Genomic DNA, 21,921 nt, shown 5'->3' on the forward strand with positions numbered 1-21,921 from the left:
AAATTGTGTAGGCTGCCTTTCGACTCTTATAACTGCCATCTGGTTTCTGTACAAATTGTAAATAGCCTCTGTATTTTACCCCTGCCACCTTCATAATTTGAAAGAGAGTATTCCAGTCAACATTGTCAAAAGCTTTCTTTAAGTCCACAACTGATAGAAATGTAGGTTTGCCTTTCCTTAATCTATTTTCTAAGGTAAGTCGTAGGGTCAGTATTGCCTCACATGTTCCAACATTTCTGCGGAATCCAAACTGGTCTTCCCCGAGGTCTACTTCTACCAGTTTTTCCATTCGTCTGTAAAGAATTCGCGTTAGTATTTTGCAGCTATGACTTATTAAACTGATAGTTCGGTAATTTTCACATCTGTCAACACCTGCTTTCTTTGGGATTGGAATTATTATATTCTTCTTGAAGTCTGAGGGTATTTCACCTGTCTCATACATCTTGCTCACCAGATGGTAGAGTTTTGTCAGGACTGGCTCTCCCAAGGCCGTCAGTAGTTCCAATGGAATGTTGTCTACTCCCGGGGCCTTGTTTTGACTCTGGTCTTTCAGTGCTCTGTCAAACTCTTCACGCAGTATCGTATCTCCCATTTCATCTTCATCTACATCCTCTTCCACTTCCATAATATTGTCCTCAAGTACATCGCCCTTGTATAGACCCTCTATATCCTTCTTCCACCTTTCTGCTTTCCGTTCTTTGCTTAGAACTGGGTTTCCATCTGAGCTCTTGATATTCATACAAGTGGCTCTCTCTTCTCCAAAGGTCTCTTTAATTTTACTGTAGGCAGTATTTACCTTACCCCTAGTGAGATAAGCCTCTACCTACTTACATTTGTCCTCTAGCCCTCTGCTTAGCCATTTTGCACTTCCTGTCGATCTCATTTTTGAGACGTTTGTATTCCCTTTTGCCTGCTTCATTTACTGCATTTTTATATTTTCTCCTTTCATCAATTAAATTCAATATTTCTTCTGTTACCCAAGGTTTTCTACTAGCCCTCATCTTTTTACCTACTTGATCCTCTGCTGCCTTCACTACTTCATCCCTCAAAGCTACCCATTCTTCTTCTACTGTATTTCTTTCCCCCATTCCTGCCATTTGTTCCCTTATGGTCTCCCTGAAACTCTGTACAACCTCTGGTTTAGTCAGTTTATCCAGGTCCCATCTCCTTAAATTCCTACCTTTTTGCAGTTTCTTCAGTTTTAATCTACAGTTCATAACCAATAGATTGTGGTCAGAGTCCACATCTGCCCCTGGAAATGTCTTACAGTTTAAAACCTGGTTCCTAAATCTCTGTCTTAACATTATATAATCTATCTGATACCTTCTAGTATCTCCAGGATTCTTCCATGTATACAACCTTCTTTTATGATTCTTGAACCAAGTGTTAGCTATGATTAAGTTATGCTCTGTGCAAAATTTTACCAGACGGCTTCCTCTTTCATTTCTTTCCCCCAATCCATATTCACTCACTATGTTTCCTTCTCTCCCTTTTCCTACTCTCGAATTCCAGTCACCCATGACTATTAAATTTTCGTCTCCCTTCACTACCTGAATAATTTCTTTTATCTCATCATACATTTCATCAATTTCTTCATCATCTGCAGAGCTAGTTGGCATATAAACTTGTACTACTGTAGTAGGCATGGGCTTTGTGTCTATCTTGGCCACAATAATGTGTTCACTATGCTGTTGGTAGTAGCTTACCCGCACTCCTATTTTTTTATTCGTTATTAAATCTACTCCTGCATTACCCCTATTTGATTTTGTATTTATAACCCTGTATTCACCTGACCAAAAGTCTTGTTCCTCCTGCCACCGAACTTCACTAATTCCCACTGTATCTAACTTTAACCTATCCATTTCCCTTTTTAAATTTTCTAACCTACCTGCCCGATTAAGGGATCTGACATTCCACCCTCCGACCCGTAGAACGCCAGTTTTCTTTCTCCTGATAACGACGTCCTCTTGAGTAGTCCCCACCCGGAGATCCGAATGGGGGACTATTTTACCTGTGGAATATTTTACCCAAGAGGACACCATCATCATTTAACCATACAGTAAAGCTGCATGCCCTCGGGAAAAATTACGGCTGTAGTTTCCCCTTGCTTTCAGCCGTTCGCAGTACCAGCACAGCAATGCCATTTTGGTTAGTGTTGTTAGGCCAGATCAGTCAATCATCCAGACTGTTGCCCCTGCAACTACTGAAAAGGCTGCTGCCCCTCTTCAGGAACCACACGTTTGTCTGGCCTCTCAACAGATACCCCTCCATTGTGGTTGCACCTATGGTACGGCCATCTGTATCGCTGAGGCACACAAGCCTCCCCACCAACGGCAAGGTCCAAGGTTCATGGGGTTTCTTAGATCATCTGAAATCCATGCCTGTCCCACTCCCACCACACACCTTGCTTGTCACCATTGATGCCATCTCCCTCTACACCAATATCCCCCTTGTACATGGTCGGCCTGCTGCTGAACACTTCCCCAGCCAGTCCGACCTGATTCCGAACCTATGACATCCATCGTACTCGCTTTAATCAACCTTATACTTGCCAACAACTACTTCACCTTTGAGGGGCAGACTTACAATCAGTTCATGGGTATGACTGTGGGAACCAGGATGGCACCTTCCTATGCCAGTGTTGTCATGGGTCACTTGAAGGGGGCTTTCGTGGGATCCACAAGTCTTCAGACCCTCGTTTGTTTTAGGTACATTTATGACATCTTTACCATATGGACTCATGATGAGATTGACCTGTTAAAATTCCTGGAATCTCTGAATACCTTCTCCCAATTAAATTTCACATGGTCCTATTCCGAATCTCGTGCCCCTTTCCTTGATGTTGATTCTGTCCTCACCAAAGGCCAGCTACACACTTCTGTCCACATTAAACCTATCAACAAACAACAGTACTTACATTTTGACAGTTGCCATCCTTTCCATGTCAAAACTTCCCTCCCATACAGCCTTGGCATTTGAGGCAAATGTATTTGTTCAGATGCAGACTCTTTACAGCAATACAACATCAATCTCACCTCAGCCTTCACTGCACGTAATTACACCACCAGCCTAGTCAGAAGCAGATTGCCTGGGCCATCACATCCAATCATGGTACTACTAATCCCTCCAAAAAAACAACTTTGGACCATACCACTGGTGACTCAGTAATATTCTGGTCTGGAATGTATTAATCAGCTACTCTGACAGGACCATGACTTCTTAAAAACATGCCCTGAAATGAGATCCATTCTGTCTGAAATCTTGCCCTCCACACCTAGAATAGCTTTCCGTTGCCCTCCCAATCTCTGCAATATTCTTTTAAAACCCTACGCTCCTTGTGCACCCATCTCCCTACACTATGGTTCCTTCCCCTGCCACTCCCGCTGCAAAACTTGGCCTATGCACCCTCCTACACCACCTACAGCAGCCCTATAACTGGCAAAACATACACTATCAAAGGGACAGCCACCTGTGAAATGACACGTGTCATATACAAGCTGTTGTGTAAACACTTTTTGGCCTTTTACATCGGCATGAGTACCACCAAATTGTCAATTAGGATTAATGGACATAGGCAGAGGGTGTATACAGGCAACATGCAATATCCTGTTGCGGAGCATGCTCTACAACATGACACTTGTGACATCAGTGCCTGTTTCACCACATGCGCCATCTGGATTCTTCCCCCCAGACACCAGTTTCTCAGAACTCCACAGTTGGGAACTAGTGCTACAACATGTCCTTGGTACTCCCCACCCACCTGGCCTTAATTTACGTTAATTCCTTCTGTATCAGCATTTCTTCACAGAAACTACTCATTTCTTCACTCCGTTTTAGTTTTCTACGTCTTTCATTGTCTTGCCTGCCTGTTTTTCACCGCTCCCCTCCCACCTCTGTTACATACAGTGCACTTGGCTTTTCACTCTTATTAACTGATGCATGATGTTTAAGCAGTAATCTCTATCTTGCATATTACCCAGTCTTCCACCTTTAAGCTCTCAGGTTTTCAAATCTTATCTAATGCAGTTCCCAACAATCAGTCTTTCCTTCTCATCCTGTGCGGTAAGTCTCCTCTGACCTGTGGTTCTGTGTGATTTGCCTGAAATCTATCCCTTTTCCTAGACCTCTTCAGTCCTTTTCCTTCATCTGTTTTCCTTCCCCTTCAACCTGCCTGAAGAAGAATCCACTGGCTCCGGAAGCTTGCCTAATTACAATCCTCTTTTATGTGTGTGTTCTGCTGCCGTTTGCTGAGTAGATTTTTCATCTATCCAAAATTGCATTATGACGGTTCTAATGGTATGTTTTATGTATTTATGCTTTTGTGAAACAATAATCACATTAACACTAAGACAGAAAAAGGGGACAGTAAATTTCATAGTTCGCCCTTGAAATTTTAGAGATGAAGTGAAAAAGAAAAGATGAAAGAGTAATATCTCTCTCTCCCCCCCCCCCCCCCTTCCCCCTACATTATATTTATATATTGTTGCAGTTCTGTCACGTGAAGATTTGGCAGCCAAGTCTCTTTGTCATTGTATATGAAGTAACTTTTAATTAATGCAGCTTCACATTTTGAGAAAGAATTTTCACTCTGCAGTAGTGTTTGCACTTTAAACTTCTGTACAGATTTAAACTGTGTGCCAATCCAAGACACAAACTAGGAACATGTGCCTTTTGTGCTTAAATGCTTTACTGTCTGAACTATACAGGCACAATTCATGACCAGCAAAAGGCCAAGGTTCCAGGTTCACGTCCCAGTCTGCTACACAGTTTGTCTGCCAGGAAGTTTCAAATCATAGCACACACTGCTGAAGAGGGCAAATTCGTTGTGGAAGTCTTAGCTGTTTTTGTTAGTTTGTTTCTTTTTTCAGCCCTCGTAACAGATTTTTTCCCGTTTTTGTTTAGTGAGGTGGTGAGTGCAGCAGCAATTCTACACCCTATTCTATTGCCACGTGTTCATTCAGCACTGTTTGTTTTATATGCACTCCATAACAAAGAAGAAGACGATGCTTATTGGGAAAGGTTACTAAAATGGAACAAGCAGCCCGATGTAACACTGATGGCATTTCTTGGCATTGACCAGTAAGTGCTGACTCATATCAAAATATGTCTGTAAAATTACTTAAATGAAAGTAATGCTCTCAACAAATGTTTCAGGAAATTTTGGATAAGGGATCATCCAGGCAACTGTGGAACAGAAAACCAACCACCTTTTTCTCCAGTGCATGACAAATACTATAGAGATGCTGTTGAAACACTTCAACAGCTGAAAACAACATTTTCACCGCTAGAGAAACTTCTTGTCATAAGAAGCACATTTGAACAAATGACAGCAGTAAGTTACCATGATAGGGGAGTATTATATTTAATCATGTGATCTCATGGGTTTTCTATGTGTGATGGATTAATTATGTACTTCTGGGTGTTCTGACGAATTTTGTTTCATTTTTTTGCACAATATTTTAATGACCGACCTAGTTGTCTTCTTCAGGTGCTGTGAGTTGTTGTGTCGTATGTACTCACTACCTGTACTCCATATAGACAGAGAAATATTGTTGGTGTCTTACTGCTATTTATATTTGAGTTTGTCTCTTGTTGCCCTCTATGCCCTTTGATGCTCTTTTGTTTTTCACTGCCCGCACTGATATTACACGAAATACGTATTCTCTCAACGTTTGCCAGCTTTGGTGGGTGTGATGACTCGTGAAATCTTAATAAATTGAGTGCTGGATCCCAAGCCTTGTTTAAATTGGAACCTCTGACACTATTTGTTAGTGTTTCTAACATCTTTCTTTCAGTAGATTCCTCAGCTATGCTGTTCCTGAAACTGGACATTTGCACCACAATACTGATCTAGTCCTATTTCATTTCATGCTTATATCTGAGGCGATGCTCAGCAATAACTCATTTGTGTGATTATCGTAGTAGGGTTTCCACTGTTGTTTCTCCGTCTTTCCTCTACCGTTGTAATTGTCTGCCCCACGTAGGACTGACCACATTCATATAGAATGCAGTACACACCCAACTCTTGGGCACCTAAATTGTATTTAATATTACAAAGAAGACTTTTTATCTTTGTTGATGGGAGCAAAATACACAGGATGCCTTGTTTTCATAGGAGACTACCAGTCACTCTGAATATGGAGCTACCATAAGGTTGATAAACAATTCTTGGGTTATCTATTTCTGTCAGCTCAGTGTCGTTCTCAGGCATTTTTGATTCTGTGCAGTGTAAGGCCAGTAACAGTTCACAGTCTGGTTGAAGACCAAGCAACAGGTATGCATAACAGGACAACTCAGAGCACCTGAAACAGATGGCTGGGTCAATGATTCAAATATTATACAAAAACGGAAACAGCAGTGCGGCTGAACACCCAGAAGCACACAATAAATATTTAATCTTGCCATTATAAATGTGGTATTATTACACTTAACAGTAATGTAGGAAAGGATAGAGCCTACTTACTGTGAAGATAACATGCTAAGTTGCAGGCATGCACAAGTAAAATACACCACTTCAGTTTTTAACCACCTGTTAATAGCATCTCAGTAAAAACAGTACCCACATTTTTAGAGAGAGAGAGAGAGAGTACAAGGAATCAGTAGACATGAAAGTAGACCATAGGAAAGCCACATCACAATGGGAAAGCCAAAATTCAAGCATTTTGGTACTTTCTCCCTCAGTTTCCAGATCCACATACTATAGATAGTAGAAGACTATTGTACCATTATAAATATTGCAGTTGTAAATTTTCTCTGTTTCAGTTATCTGTTCAGACCTTTGAGACAGATAAACAATTAAATAATGAAAAATCCAGGATGGAATGTAACAGTACCAGAGAAGGAGAGTTGCTACTCACCATATAGCGGAGATGCTGAGTCGCGATAGGCACAACAAAAAGATTCACACAAGTCAAACGCAACTTGCACACACGTCTGCAGTCTCGGAGAACTGCAGTGTTGTTTCAGTTCTCTGAGACTGCTGACGTGTGTACAAGTTGTGCGTGTGTGTGTGTGTGTGTGTGTGTGTGTGTGTGTGTGTGCGTGCGCGCGTGTGTGTGTGTATATGTGTGTGTGTGTGTGTGTGTGTGTGTGTGTGTGTGTGTGTGTGTGTGTGTGTGCGCGCGCGCGTGTGTGTATGTGTGTATACTGCAGACAGAGGCCTTAATGGCCGAAAGCTATAATTGTGTGAATCTTTTTGTTGTTCCTACTGTGACTCAACATCTCCACTATATGGTGAGTAGTAACTTTCCTTTTCTGGTATTGAAACAATCAAATAAGAAATAAAAGCAATGTCTGAAACCTAATACTCATTTAAAACTCAAGGCTGTTGAAATAAAACATGGCTACAGGCTCCCCTCATCTCTGTGTCACCTGTTAGCTGTGTCCCCTTATCCTCATAACAAATGGGACATTCTGAATCTGAAATCTGAATTACCTGCCCCTCTTTTCCAACTAACCCCAACCTTCCTCCTTTTCCCCCTTAGGGAGGAACAAACTGTTCCGAAAAATGAGTATGGTAGCCATTCTGTCTCCTTTTATTTTTATAGTCTTTTATTTATGTTTAATATTTACTTTAAGCAAGTAAGCAGCAGATTTTTCAAAGTAATACCTCTTACAATGTTAACAAGTAGTATTTAGCAGTTTAATGGTAGTTGATTATTAATGGAGTGCACAGAATTAGTTTCTAATGTATGCTTCTCATTGTTGGTGAATATCTTGACTTATTCACATCCCTGAAAGTACAACATCATGGTGGGATCTACAGAACGTGATGAATGAGTGAAACCTCCTGGCTCTGTTGAGAGCAAGAGGTCCAAAGAATATGAAATGGTATTGTTATATTATTCTCATTTTAATGGAATACAGCATAAACAATAATGTCTTTAGAAGGAAGAGCATATGTTCAGCATGGACAAGGGTTTGAACGGTAATTGGCCCTTTTTCTTTAAAAAAAATCAATCCTACAATTACTTGTGTTGATTAGGGAAATGAAGAAAACATTAATTTTGATGCCTCGACAGTGATTTGAACCTCTCTACTCTCAAGTGCAAGTACATTCTCTTAAACCACTGACCCATCATGCTCAGTTCTGATTTTCGTAATTCAGTTAATAGAAAGTTATATAGATGTATTAAAAAATTGTAAATGATTAGCTGTTTAGCCCAGTCAACAAGGACCAAAAACTATCAGCTCTATCGGCTGGGGAAAATTTTGTGTAGTTGGAAATTTTTGTTCAGTGGTAGGGGAAAGTGTCATGATGAGCATAACTAAAAATCCTGACTGTTAGGGTGAGAGTTTGGTGATGGGAGGGATGGAGATGAAAGGGGGGAGGGGAGGGGGTTGTAAACATCACTTTTTTTAGGTGTTTTTCATGAATATCTCTAAAACCATGGCATCTAGTGAAAATGTTTCCCAGAACAAATAATAATATTTCTTCTCTAGGTCTAATAGTTACCATGTTGCAAGGTATGAGAAAATTGTAGACTGTTAACAATAGTGTTTTAATCAAATAAAATTGATGTTTATTGTTAAATCAAGTACGTAAGGAACAAATAGTAAATGAATGTACCATATGTAAGTGCAGTAGAGTCATATTAAGGGATAAATTGTGCTCTGGGGGTGCAACAGGGTAATGAAATGATTGTGTGGCATTGATGCTGGGAGTCCCCACCTGAGGAAGTTCAGCTGCCAAGTTGCAAGTCTTCTCAGTTGACACCACATTGCGCGACTTGCATGCCAATGATGATAATGAAGTGATGATGAGGACAACACAACACCCAGTCCTCGAGGGGAGAAAATCGCTGACCCAGCTGGGAATCGAATCTGGGCCCACTGCATGGCAGTCGGATGTACTGACCATCAGCTAAGGAGGTGGACTGAAACAGGTTGAAAAGGTGGGGGAGGAAAATAGAAGCATGACGGGAGGTAGGCTGCTGGATTGTGTTCATTCACTTCCCTTCTTAGTAGGGCTACAAAATGAAGTGCAAGCAGGCGGTTCCCCATTCTCTCTACCACACTGTGTCACAAGCTACAGGGTGTTCATAAAGTTATACTGAACCTTCCACAGCTCACCATATAATCACAGGCAGCACAGTGTGCAGACATGCTTGGGGGTGTTTATTTTCCACAAAGTGCGTTAAAATTACATGAAATACATATACAAATTGCTAATAATACAAACACAAGGAAAGCATATGGACAGATTCTACATAAATCTACAATGCTACAGGGGAAATTGATTCTTATCATCCTGTAAAGTAGTTGTAGCATTCTTTCAAGGAAGGTGATTTTATCCTTCATGGGCACTGCTCGCTATTCAGTTTACAGACACACTATAGCTCCCCAGCATTTCGTGTCCAATTCTCTGATGAGAGTAGGCAAAATAATTTCACTGAGCTCATGTTTATACAGTGGAGGTATTTTCAGTGTATTAAGTGAGTACTTATCTGCAGTTGTTAAGTGAGGTTTTGTATCAAATGCATTTCTATAAACAATGGCTGAGAAGTGCTTAATTTAAGTGTGATGTTATCAGTGAGCTATATAATGTTGGTGGGAAAGGGATTGAATTGCTAAATGTGGCATCTTGCTGCTTTCTGTCGTTAACAGCATATTGTAAACCCTTGTAATGGTGTTGAAGTCACTTGGTGGTGAACTATTGAATGACAAGAAAGGTACAGCACTTACCTCACCATTAATTGTGTTAGTAGAAACTGCATAAATCTCTTCTTTTCTGTAATTGTAGAGCGAGTTGCACAAAGTGGAGTCACTTACCACACATACACAGTATATCTTCCAAGATGGCTGTGAATCTGTTGATGGAAAGGTACTGGCCATGTTCAAGTCTAGAACAGTAACCTGTTGTAATGCATTGTTAACCTGAGTTGGAATATAAGAAGTTTTATATCACTAGATGACCTAATTCTGTTTCAGAGGTAGCCTACGAGTCGCTTCAGATGTTGGGAGAGCTGAGGCTGGGCTGATGCATTTGATACCTTGAAGGTGTGAAAAACATTCCAGACACTGTTAGTGGAGACAGTGAAATCAACATTGTCGAATACATATTGACAGCGTGTTACGCTTGGAGCAGGCTCTTCGGTGTAGTAGACAGCTGACAGCTCCAGCTGTTCAGTTTTTTACATAATTGCTCACTTAACAACTGCAAATACATACTCACTTAATAAACTAAAAATAACTACACTATAAAAACACGAGCTCAGTGAAGTTACTTTGTCTGCTCACATAAGAGAACTGGACACGAAATCCTGGGGAGATATAGTATGTCTTCAAACTGACAAGCAAGCAGTCCTCATGTGAGGGAAGTTTTCTTTCCCAGAAGGATGATACAGCCACCATACAGGATGACTAAGAATCAATTTCCCTCTAGCATGGTCGAACAGTGTGCACAGAGTTACGTAGATTCTGTCCATATATGTTTCTTCCATTAGTGTTATTAGTATTTTACGTCTGAAGTTCCTGTAGAGTTAACGCACTTTGCAGAAAATGAATGCCTACAGGCACATCTGCACACCTTGTTGCCAGTGATTTATAGGGCGAGCTGCGGAAGGGTCAGTATAATGTAGTGAAACACACTGTAGTTGCTTTTTGTGAAGTAGAGCAATAAGGACAAGGGAATTGAGGGAAGTGCATGACCACAATCTGGCAACCTATCTTCCCTCACACTTCTAAAATACATTCCCGCCCTTCCATACTATTACACCCCATTAATTATCTCTTAATACGGTTCTACTGCACTTAGATGTGGTACATGCATTTAATATCTGTTCATAGCCCACTTCATTTAACAATAGACATCAATTTTAGACCATTAAAATACTGTTTTTAATAATCTACAATTTTTCCATCATCTGCAATGAGGAAACTATTAGTCCTAGAGGAAAAATGAATAGTACCTTTTTTGCAGGAAATTGAATGTGGTTTCATTATGAGTGGGAAACATTTTCACTACAAGCTGTGATTTCAAGACAATAAAGAAAAACATAAAAAGTGACATCTAACCCAGCCACCCCTACCTCCACACACACTCACATTCCACTAGTCAGGATCTTTAGTACGTTACTCATGATATCCCCCCTCCTCCTCCCCCAATACACACACACACACACACACACACACACACACACACACACACACACACACACACACACACACACACACCTAAAAAAATGGAGACTACACATATGTTTCCTCCCAATTTTCCTTTGTTGACCGGATTAGGTGGGAAAAAAGGTACCATTTATTTTCCAAAATGTTGCTAGTTACGTTTATGACACCAATACTCACGACACAGTACAATGTTTTTACTGCTGCTATCAGATATATCATGAAAATACCATTAGAATAGGAGGCATATGCTTACTCTTTTCTTCCTTACCTCATCTGCAAGTGGAACCTGTAAGAGTAGAACATGTAACAATATGAGTTCTCTACACTATCTGCTATACAATGACTTCTGCACCAGTTATACAGAATTGATCACCAGACCATCAAGAGAAGCAGACCTACCAGTATAAAGGGAGGCAGGGAGTATTGTGTTGTCAGTAGAGGAGCAGTAGCAACGTACAGTTTGGTCAGGAGAGCTTAGTGACTTCAAACTTGGATTAGTCATTGATGTTACTTGAGTTACAAATCCATCAGGGACATTTCAATACTTCTAAAGCTGTCTGAGTTGATTCTTGATAATGTGATTGATAACTGGAAACACAAAGGAACAGCCACAGCTAAACCAAGATCAGGGAGACCTCATGTACTGACAGGCAGGCATTGCTGAGCATTGAGGAGGATGGTTGTGAAAAGTCGGACAAAATCGATGGAAGGGATCATTCATAATTCCCATGTGTTGCCAGCAGTCCAAGTACTACAATGACTGTGTGTGGAGAGTTAAGAAGAAGGGGTACAAACACCAAGCAACTCCTCATGAATCACACATTTCTGTAGTCATTGCTAAGCGATGCTTCGGATGATGTAAAAAGTTACATAACTGGACAGTGTATGATTGGAAATAAGTGATTTGGAGTGATGAATCATGCTGTAACCTGTGGTAGTCCAGTGCAAGGGTTCGGATTCGGCAAATGCCTGGAGAACATTACCCATCACCAGTGCAGTGGAGATGTTATTACTAGGGTCCGGATTTTTCTGAACTATAGGGTGAATTTTAGAACAATTTATACACAAATCTAGGCATTTTAGTGTCAAAAAATGTACTTTGATTGTGCACATAAAGACATATTTCAACAAATTTTAGTAATAGGTCATATTGCTGCTAACTTTTAATATAATAGGTCATATTTCCATCAACTTTTGCCAAAAATGCATATACTGTTTTTCTCGTATTTTACGGGACACACAAATAAGAAAATGAATATGTTGCTCACGAGACGATATTTAACGTGCTATTATGAAAGATAAACAGATAAATTAGTACACAGCCGTATTCCTCAGGACTGTAGCAGAAAATCGGTTTACCACAACAGTCATTACGCGAACATAAAACATTGTTGCGCAGAGTCGACAATACACTCTCAGAGCCAACAAAGGCGGCTTCTGCTGTAATAATCATCGCAGTCGCACAGGTGTTCCCAGTAACCAGTTTGAATACAGCCTTTGCCTTGTTCAACATGCCTAAAGCAAAGTGCTGCGACAGCGTGAAGTTGCGAGGGTATGTTCGAAAATTTGGAGAGAAGTTCTTTAGTACTGATGGGAAAATATTATTTTGTAAACTATGTGAAGTTAAAGTTAGTGCAGAAAAGCGCTTTAATGTGGAACAACACTGTAGTACCGCTAAACACAGCAGCTGTCAACACTGTAGTACCGCTAAACACAGCAGCTGTGTGAAACGAAGTGCTTGAAATAACAGCAGGCAAACGCTGTTATTTGAACAGACAGGTCAATCATCAATTGTGCAATCATTTTGCAAGGATTTGTGTGAGATGATGGTGTCCTACAACAACCCATTGGAAAAGCTGAAGAATCCACGCTTCAGACTGTTCTTGGAGAAGTACACAACACATCCAGTTCCAGATGAATCTACACTGAGAAAGAACTATTTATCCGTATGCTACAATGATGTGCTCAACAAAATATGAATTACTATTGCTGAGCAAAAGATCTGGCTGTCGATAGATGAAGCTACGGATATTAGTGGGCGATATATTGCAAATGATGTTTTTGGTGTTCTAAAAGTTGATGGCACTGGAGATATGTTCCTACTAACGTGTGAAGCTCTCGATGGAGTAAACATTTCGACGATTGCTATTTTGTTTGACAACTCTCCGAAGCTACTGTGGCTGGATGGTGTGAAAAGAGACAACGTTTTGCTGCTTGTAACAGATAGTGCTTGATATATGGCTAAAGCAGCCAAAGGGCTTCAGATTCTCTACCCCAGTATGGTGTACGCCACATACATTGTACAGAGTTTCTGAAGAGGTGCGATCAAATTACCCTGACATGAACAAATTAATTTCCTGTGGCAAGAAAATCTATGTGAAGGCTCCGCTACGGGTGCAGAAATTCAAGGAACAAGCCCCATCAATACCCCTCCCACCTAAACCTGTTCTTACACAATGAGGTTCTTGGCTTTATGCTGCTGAGTATTACTGCACCAACTACACCCAAATAAAGACAAGCTTCTGTGAGCTTGATAGCGATGAATCAAGTGCTATCAAAATTGTGAAAGAAGTTTTTACAGATAATTGTCTCGAAACTTGGCATACATCAACGCCAATTTTTCAATGATATCAAAAGCCATCAAACAACTGGAAGCTGTTGGCACTCAGCTATGTGAGGCCCTGAGTATTGTGCAACATGTGCAGAGTGAGTTGGGTCGAGCTCGTGGTCATGTGGCTGACAAAGTGAAAACCAAACTGCAAAGTGTTATCCAACGGAATCCTGGATATTCTAGACTGTGGAAAATTAGTGACAGTCTCTCAGGGAATGCCGCAACATTTAAAGATACTGAAACAAAGCTGAACTCCAGTGACCTGGCTGCCTTCAAATATGCTCCAGTGACGTCTTGTGAAGTGGAGAGGAGCTTTTCCAGGTACAAAACTATCCTCAGCGACAACCGTAGATCTTTGACAATGGAAAATTTTTTGAAAATGCACCTTGTGTTCCAGTGCAACTTTGCAGATACTGAAGATTGACAAACGGTATTAAATAATGTGAAACACTTTAAATACTATGTAGAAATAAAAACATTGTTTTACTGTTTCAATAGATGATCTTTTCACTGTACTTTGTGTTTAGAAAATAAAACATTCAGAAATTCAAAAAATAGGTGCAAATTAGCCACAAACCCTACAGAAAGAAAGAACTGTACTTACAATACTTTGAAAAGTGAATTTTGTATTAATTTATGGTGAATAAAAAATTAAATAAACAAACAAGAATGCTTTAAATAAACTTCTATTAAGTAATATTTTATTTTTAAGGTCATATTTATGTAAGTTTTAAGTCATAAATGCTTGCATAGTTCACTGTTTTTTAGGTACTTAAAATCCGGGCCCTAGTTTTTACAATATACCGATGTTTTTCACTGTTAGGATGTGGTCCCTTCATTATACTTCAGAAAGCACTAAATGCAGAAGGATATGAAACATTTTACAGCATTTGTTCTGTCTACTGTAGGAACAGTTCAGAGTCAGTGACTGACTGTATCAACGTGACAGTGCACCCTGTCATAAAGCAACTTCCACGAGGCAGTGGTATGTGTTCAGTAACAGCCCTGAAATTGACTGGCTTCCACATGTCCCAACTTGAACACAATGGAATGCCTTTGGGAAAAGTTGAGACTGTCAACTTCTTTCCAGACCCCACTCTCCAACGTCTTTACCTTCTCTGGTTTTGGCTGTTGGGGAAGTAGGGTCTGCCATTCCACCGCAGACATTCAGATACCTAATTGAAAGTGTCCCAAGCAGATTTCCAACGTCATAAAGGTGAAGGGTGGACACACTCCATATTAATGTCCACTTAATACATGTCCGGATACCTTTGACCAGATAACTTATTTGTAGATATATTATCTTGCGTAGAAAAAGTATGTTAATGTTTATACCCTAAATGTAATGCTGGTTGATGTATGCATTATTATTCTAATTCATGATATTGTACAAGGGTTGGAACTTTAATAGGTGCAACTATTTATCTACAGGTCGTACAAAATAGATACGTGTTTCAAAGTTTTACTGATCTTCAAAGTAGTCACCAGAGTTGTGTATAACCCATTGCCAGCAATGTGGAAGTTTAGGATACTTTTAACATTGCAAGTTGTGTTGACAGTTCAAGCTGCGTGATTTATTGCCTGACAAATTTGTAGCAGTTCTGAAGCGAATGCCGTGAAGTGTTCCCTCCAGTTTAGAAATCGAGTTGAACTCATGAGGACTTAAGTCAGGGGAGTGCAGTAGGTGGTATAGCACTTAGCAGCCCTATCAGTCAAACAAATCAGTAACAGCTTGCACTGTACGTGCTTGAGCATTGTCCTGCTAAATGATGGTCAGGTCCTGCAGAAAGTGTCACCACTTCTGTCTCTAAGCTGGTCGTAGGTTGTGTTCCAAAAATGAATAGCATAGAGACAGAAGTGAAGACACTTTCTGCAGGACCTGACCATCATTTTGCAGGACAATGCTCAAGCATGTACAGTGCAAGCTGTTACTGATTAGTTTGACTGATGGGGCTGCTAAGTGCTATGACTGATGGGGCTGCTAAGTGCTATACCACCTACTGCACTCCCCTGACTTAAGCCCTCATGAGTTCAACTCGATTTCTAAACTGAAGGAAACACTTCACGACATTCGCTTCAGAACTGCTACAATTTCGTCGGGCAATAGATCATGCCGCTCGAACTGTCAACACAACTGGCAATGTTAAAAGTATCCTACGACTTCCACATCGCTGGGTACCGATTATACTCAATTCTGGTGACTACTTTGAAGGTCAGTAAAACTTTGAAACACGTATCTATTTTGTACGAGCTGTAACTAAATTGTTGCTGCTATTAAAGTTCCAACCCTTGTGGTACACCAATTGGCTACAATGATTTTTCTGTTTCTACAGGCTTGGAGACCATTGTATGATAATGACAAGTATCTCATAATACTTTATATGCGGGGTGTCCAAATCTATGCAGTTTAAAATGAAATACTAATCATCAATATGTAAATTAATGTTTTTGTGAACCTTCAATCTGTGAGAGGCTTCAGAGACGGTAGGAATAAATCCACTAGGTTTTATTTGTGAGTACACTTAAAGGGACAAGTTTGTAGTACTCCCATGGAAGTACATGGCCTAATGGCTCATCTTCATGCTGCTTTAGCAATGGTGGATGCAGGTGTGTTACTTAGGGTCCAGCAAAGTATGATCAACTGAGTGGCAAAACTTTTGCGAATGCTTTGAACGTGTTCTCTAAAGTGAATATTGCTTATCGGTGTATTTAATGGCTCTGTGAAGATGAGCCTCAACATCAAACGTACAGAAAGGAGTTACTGTATGTAGCGTAATGTGCAATCTAGTGTAGCCTACCTATTGTGTTTTAGTACCTCACTGGATGCACCAGTGTTACTGTATCCACGATTATTTTCTGTTGCCTTTATTTGTGTCATTGGCAAAACAAAATGGTCGTTTATTTCTATATGGAGTTCATATTATGTCATAACGTTTAAATAAAGGTAAAAGTAACAGGAAGAAATAAACAAGATATTGCACTGTGGAGGTGTGAATTGGATACATAGGATACAGTGTGATCCTTTAACTGGGGAAAAAATGTTTGGCACTAATGCAATTTGAACATCAGCGAGTCTGTGTATCTGTTCATCACAGCAGTTTTTCATCTCACTGAGCTAATGGGAGAGCTCAGGCACATTGCAGAGTTCATGCTACCTATTCTTGGCCACACTGAAAGAAGTTAGTGTGCCAGAGTCTCATTTTTTAAATTACGTTTCTATTAAACCTTTTGGCAGGACGTTTTGTGAGATACAATTTTGTCTTGAATTGGGATGAGGAATCACATGCTGACTGCGAAGTGTGGCATTTTTTCTTCACCCTGTGTAGTCAAGTAAAAGTGGACCAAAAAAGTTATCACTGTCATTCAGAATTAATGTTGATGTGTTACAGTGATATCATCATACAATGGAATGGGATTCTTTGTGTTACCAAAAAATCCTAAAGTTAACTGTGATAAGTATGGTCTGCATCTACATAGGAAGTGTAGCTATAGAGTCTGCTTCCCGTCAAACAGTAAACCATGATGAATGAGTCAAAGATATTTGCTTAACTAGTAATGTATATGCTTTTTTAGTTAGTTCAACGATGATTGTAAGCAAAACTGCAGATATTACAAACTGGTACCTAAGTAGGAACTATGATCTACTAAAATCGCATCGCAAAGAGCATAATTCTTTGTTGTATTAACAATTTTAAGAGCTCTATGTGCTTGAAGAATCTGTGCAGTTGAATTTTTGTACTGGCAAAGTAAGAAACTATTAAGTTTTATTATATTTACTTAGTTTTAGTAGTGGCAAAGGTCAGAGGAACAAAGGAAGTCGTCACTGCTGACACACAATATTATTAATATTGCTTGTTTAGGTAGTCAAATAAAATGGGCTAGTTTCAGCATTGTTATTTTATGTCATAATTATCCTTGAATGGCTGCTTTCATAATCTCCTCCTCCTCCTTCTTCTGCTTCTTCTTCTTCTTCTTCTTCTTCTTCTTCCATTTCTAGCAGTGGGAGATGGCCTGTTCCGAAACCAAAGTAATTCTGTTTTTGTAATCTGATACATTCTTGTGTTCTCTCTTTTAATAAACATCAAGGTTTTAAATTATGAAAAGTTATATTAGTCTGGTCTCACAACACATACACGTTTTGTGCACTATAATTCAGATGAAAAAGAATTGTATATGTTTTAAATGGTTTATTTCTGTTGTGTCATGTATTGCCAGAAGGAAACAGTATTTGTGATATTCTATAACATTATAAAGTTTTATCAGATTTCAGGTAACTGGAAAGAATAATGTTTTCTGTGTTAAATGTGTGTACAGCATTTAAGGCGTCATTTTTTGCATTAACTTCCTTGAATATAATTTAAGTTCAGTTGATACACTATTTATTTATGTGGCTCAGAGCAGGAGAGGCTACATAGTTACCTATTCGTGGATAGAAACCAGACTGCAAGGCACCTAATGCAAGTAGAGAGATTAGGTAACAAGAAAGCAGCACTGAGCACGGCATGTATGTAGCGTATTTGGAGCAGCCGAGGAGTTTAAAAGACCTGACACACACACTAGCTCCGATTGAGTCAGTCTCAAGGAGAAGCATTTGTAGTCTCTTGAGTCTTCTATCGATAGCTATGATCAGCAAAAGATAGGCAAGTGTTAGAAGAAAAAAATACTCTTGGAATAAGTAGACACCCAGGACAGTACATCATGCAAGAGACAGCAGAAGAGGTTAGAAGGTTATTGAGTAGTGAAATGCTAGAATTTATTCTATATTTGTGGATTTTTGTATGACTGTAAAAGAATTCTTTGTAATAAACTTTTAGCAATCCCCAAAGGAATTATGACCCAATTGGTAGAAGACTTACAGTTTCAAAATTTCTTAATAACACACATTACTCCCCACTCATTCACTTATCCAAGAAGATGCTGCTACAGTGTGTTCATTATTGCTGATATCAGAGCACGACCCTGTGTGCCATTTGTCAGTGAAGTATGGCTAAAAGCAAATAAAAATTAATTTAAAATATAGAGATGTGTGTGCTCTATCACTTATCATGTTCATTTATCTGTGAAACTTTTCATTAAGAACAACTCACTAAAGAAATAGGTGTGTGTGTGTGTGTGTGTGTGTGTGTGTGTGTGTGTGTGTGTGTGTGTGTGTGTGTGTTTTGGAGTGGCAGGCTTGTGTAAGATATTTAGGAGAGCAAAATGTAGTCTAAAAATACTTCAGGCAACAACATAGTGCAACTGCTTGTTTTTGTGTTGGTGATACGTGCACAAACTGAATTGTACCACATGGGTCTACAGTTGCATTATCTCTGTCCCATTTCAGGCTGTTCAGAAGGAACTGGGAACAACATATCTATGGACAATGGATGACTTGTTCCCTGTGTTCCATTTTGTTGTTGTCAGGGCAAGAATTCTTCAGCTTGGTTCAGAAATTCATTTTGTTGAAGATTTTATGGAACCATATTTACAAAATGGAGAACTGGGAATAATGTTCACAACATTAAAAGTAAGAGATCTGCATCCTGTTCTGTAATTTCACACCTTCTGTCTACTTTATAGTAGTCCTACATATATGAAATACTTTTAACAGTAATGGATGGTAATTCTTGGGATTCTATACATTTCATCTTTACATTTTTCAGGCTTGTTATTATCAGATTCTACAAGAAAAAATCAGTGTGAGCATGTAAGAGGACACCTTTCCCCAGCATGCTGAAATACTCTACCAAAGGAAGTATGTTAAACATGTATATTTCATTTGTGCATCTAAATACTGTATTTTAATCATTTAAAGCACTCCTTTTTATATAAAAAATGTACTGTTGATATACTGTGATTTTTTTAACAAAATCTGTAAGAAACTTTTATACTACTGTGACTGAATGTATTTTTGATATGTGTTATGAATAAAATTGTTTGTTTTTGGTGCTCTTTAGGCTGTGGAATTAATTTTATTTATATGTATAAAGTAATTATTTTGAAAGACATGAATATGTATTGTACCTGAACTTAGGAAAATGAGCACTAGATACATATCTGTTTAGCTTAGTATTACTTATTTAGACAATCAGATAAAATGGCCTAGTTGTAGCATTGTTATTTTATGTTGTAGTTACCCTTGAATGACTATTTTCATAATCTGACACATTTTGTGTTCTCTCTTTTAATGAACATCAAGGTTTTAAATTATGAAAAGTTATATCAGTCTGTTCTTACAAACACAAGCACATTTTTTGTGCACTGTAATTCAAATGAAAAAGAATTATATATGTTTTAAAGGTTTATTTTTATTGTGCCATGTATTGTTGCAAGGAAACAGTATTTTTAATATTTTATAATATTGTTAAGTTTTATCAGATTTCATGTAACCGTAAAGAATAATGTACCTGTTCTCCATTTTAAATGCATGTAGCAACGTGTGAGGTGGCCTTTTTCCCCCATGAAAAGATGTACATACCTTAAATTATGAACAACTGTAACATTTTTTTCCCCCTGTTATGAAGTTAATGATTTCCTGACATGTTAAAAAGTTGATTGAAGCATCAAATTTCTTGTACATAATTTAAGTTTAAATGATACACTATTTATTGTGGCAAGACTTAATTTGTTTTTCTCATTTCCATTAACCAAGTAACTCTATCCACATTTCCTAATATTTCAGTTCGGCATAGCAAATAAGAATAATAAAAAAAGGGCAGTTTTCTTTAACAGTTAAGTTTGTTAGTGCAGTATCATATTTTTGCATGAATAAAAAATTGTTTTGTTAGTGACACAGCACTATTTAAAATCTCATTTGTTTCTGTGACATTCTTGAAAAATCCTCGCATGCTATATATTCTGAATTTAAACACCGTTAAATCTGTTTCTTACACTCTTGTACAAGAGTTTTGCTGTTAGGTTAATTTTGCTTGTCTTCAGTGTGTTCACTTTCTACTGCATATTTTTACAGATGATATGCTCATTTCTCTATTTTAATTTGTTAATCATTATATCTACGTTGTGATTGGATTGTGGCACACACAGCAGTCGTAATCAATGTTTTTTGGACATACTGACTGTTCTTCACACCCTGCTGACACCCTCAATAAATATCCTTGAACTGAAATCAACATTGTAAACAGCATTATGTTGCCAACAAAAACCAACTCCGTTTCCCACTGACACTAAGTGTTGCTCAAAATTCCCTATTTTCAGATTTGTTTGTTCTGACTCTGACTACACTGCACAACAATAAAATTGAAAGTACTTGAGACACCAAATAAAATGTAGCTGGTACCTCTTAGGAGAACCACATGGCATAAATATGATAATATTGATTAGAATATAATAGAGGGAAACATTCCACGTGGGAAAAATATATCTAAAAACACAGATGATGTGACTTACCGAACGAAAGTGCTGGCAGGTCGATAGACACACAAACAAACACAAACATACATACGAAATTCAAGCTTTCGCAACAAACTGTTGCCTCATCAGGAAAGAGGGAAAGACGAAAGGATGTGGGTTTTAAGGGAGAGGGTAAGGAGTCATTCCAATCCCGGGAGCGGAAAGACTTACCTTAGGGGGAAAAAAGGACGGGTATACACTCGCGCACACACACACATATCCATCCACACATATACAGACACAAGCAGACATATTTCAATATGTGTATGTGCTGATGGATATGAGTGTGTGTGCGAGTGTATACCTGTCCTTTTTTCCCCCTAAGGTAAGTCTTTCCGCTCCCGGGATTGGAATGACTCCTTACCCTCTCCCTTAAAACCCACATCCTTTCGTCTTTCCCTCTCCTTCCCTCTTTCCTGATGAGGCAACAGTTTGTTGCGAAAGCTTGAATTTCGTGTGTATGTTTGTGTTTGTTTGTGTGTCTATCGACCTGCCAGCACTTTTGTTCGGTAAGTCACATCATCTGTGTTTTTAGATATATAATATTGATTAGATTAGATATACATTTGATTTCATAAAGCCATAATGAGGAGATTGTGAAGTATGTAGATCAAGTGATTCATATTAGTAATCAAATAATGGAAAATCCAGGATGGAATGTAACAATATTATGAAAAGGATAGTTGCTACTCGCCATATAGTGGAGCGGAGATGCTGACTCCCAGATAGGCACAACAAAAAGACTGTCAGAAAGTGAGCTTTCAACCAATAAGGCCTTTGTCAAAAACAGACAATGT

The 21,921-nt window shown here is 38.9% G+C and overlaps 1 protein-coding gene across 1 annotated transcript in view; it reads left to right on the forward strand.

The window, feature by feature from the left end:
• Positions 1-20,524, forward strand: part of LOC126458544 (alsin) — a 180,671-nt gene extending 160,147 nt beyond the window's left edge. The window contains exons 11-14 of the mRNA XM_050095661.1: positions 4,903-5,079; positions 5,155-5,332; positions 19,059-19,241; positions 19,378-20,524. Coding sequence (XP_049951618.1) covers positions 4,903-5,079; positions 5,155-5,332; positions 19,059-19,241; positions 19,378-19,425 — 586 coding nt within the window. The 3' untranslated portion in view covers positions 19,426-20,524. The remainder of the gene's footprint in view (positions 1-4,902; positions 5,080-5,154; positions 5,333-19,058; positions 19,242-19,377) is intronic.
• Positions 20,525-21,921: the final 1,397 nt, after the last annotated feature.

This window comes from Schistocerca serialis, chromosome 2, assembly GCF_023864345.2.
Source record: "Schistocerca serialis cubense isolate TAMUIC-IGC-003099 chromosome 2, iqSchSeri2.2, whole genome shotgun sequence".
In the NCBI taxonomy this organism is placed as follows: domain Eukaryota; kingdom Metazoa; phylum Arthropoda; class Insecta; order Orthoptera; family Acrididae; genus Schistocerca; species Schistocerca serialis.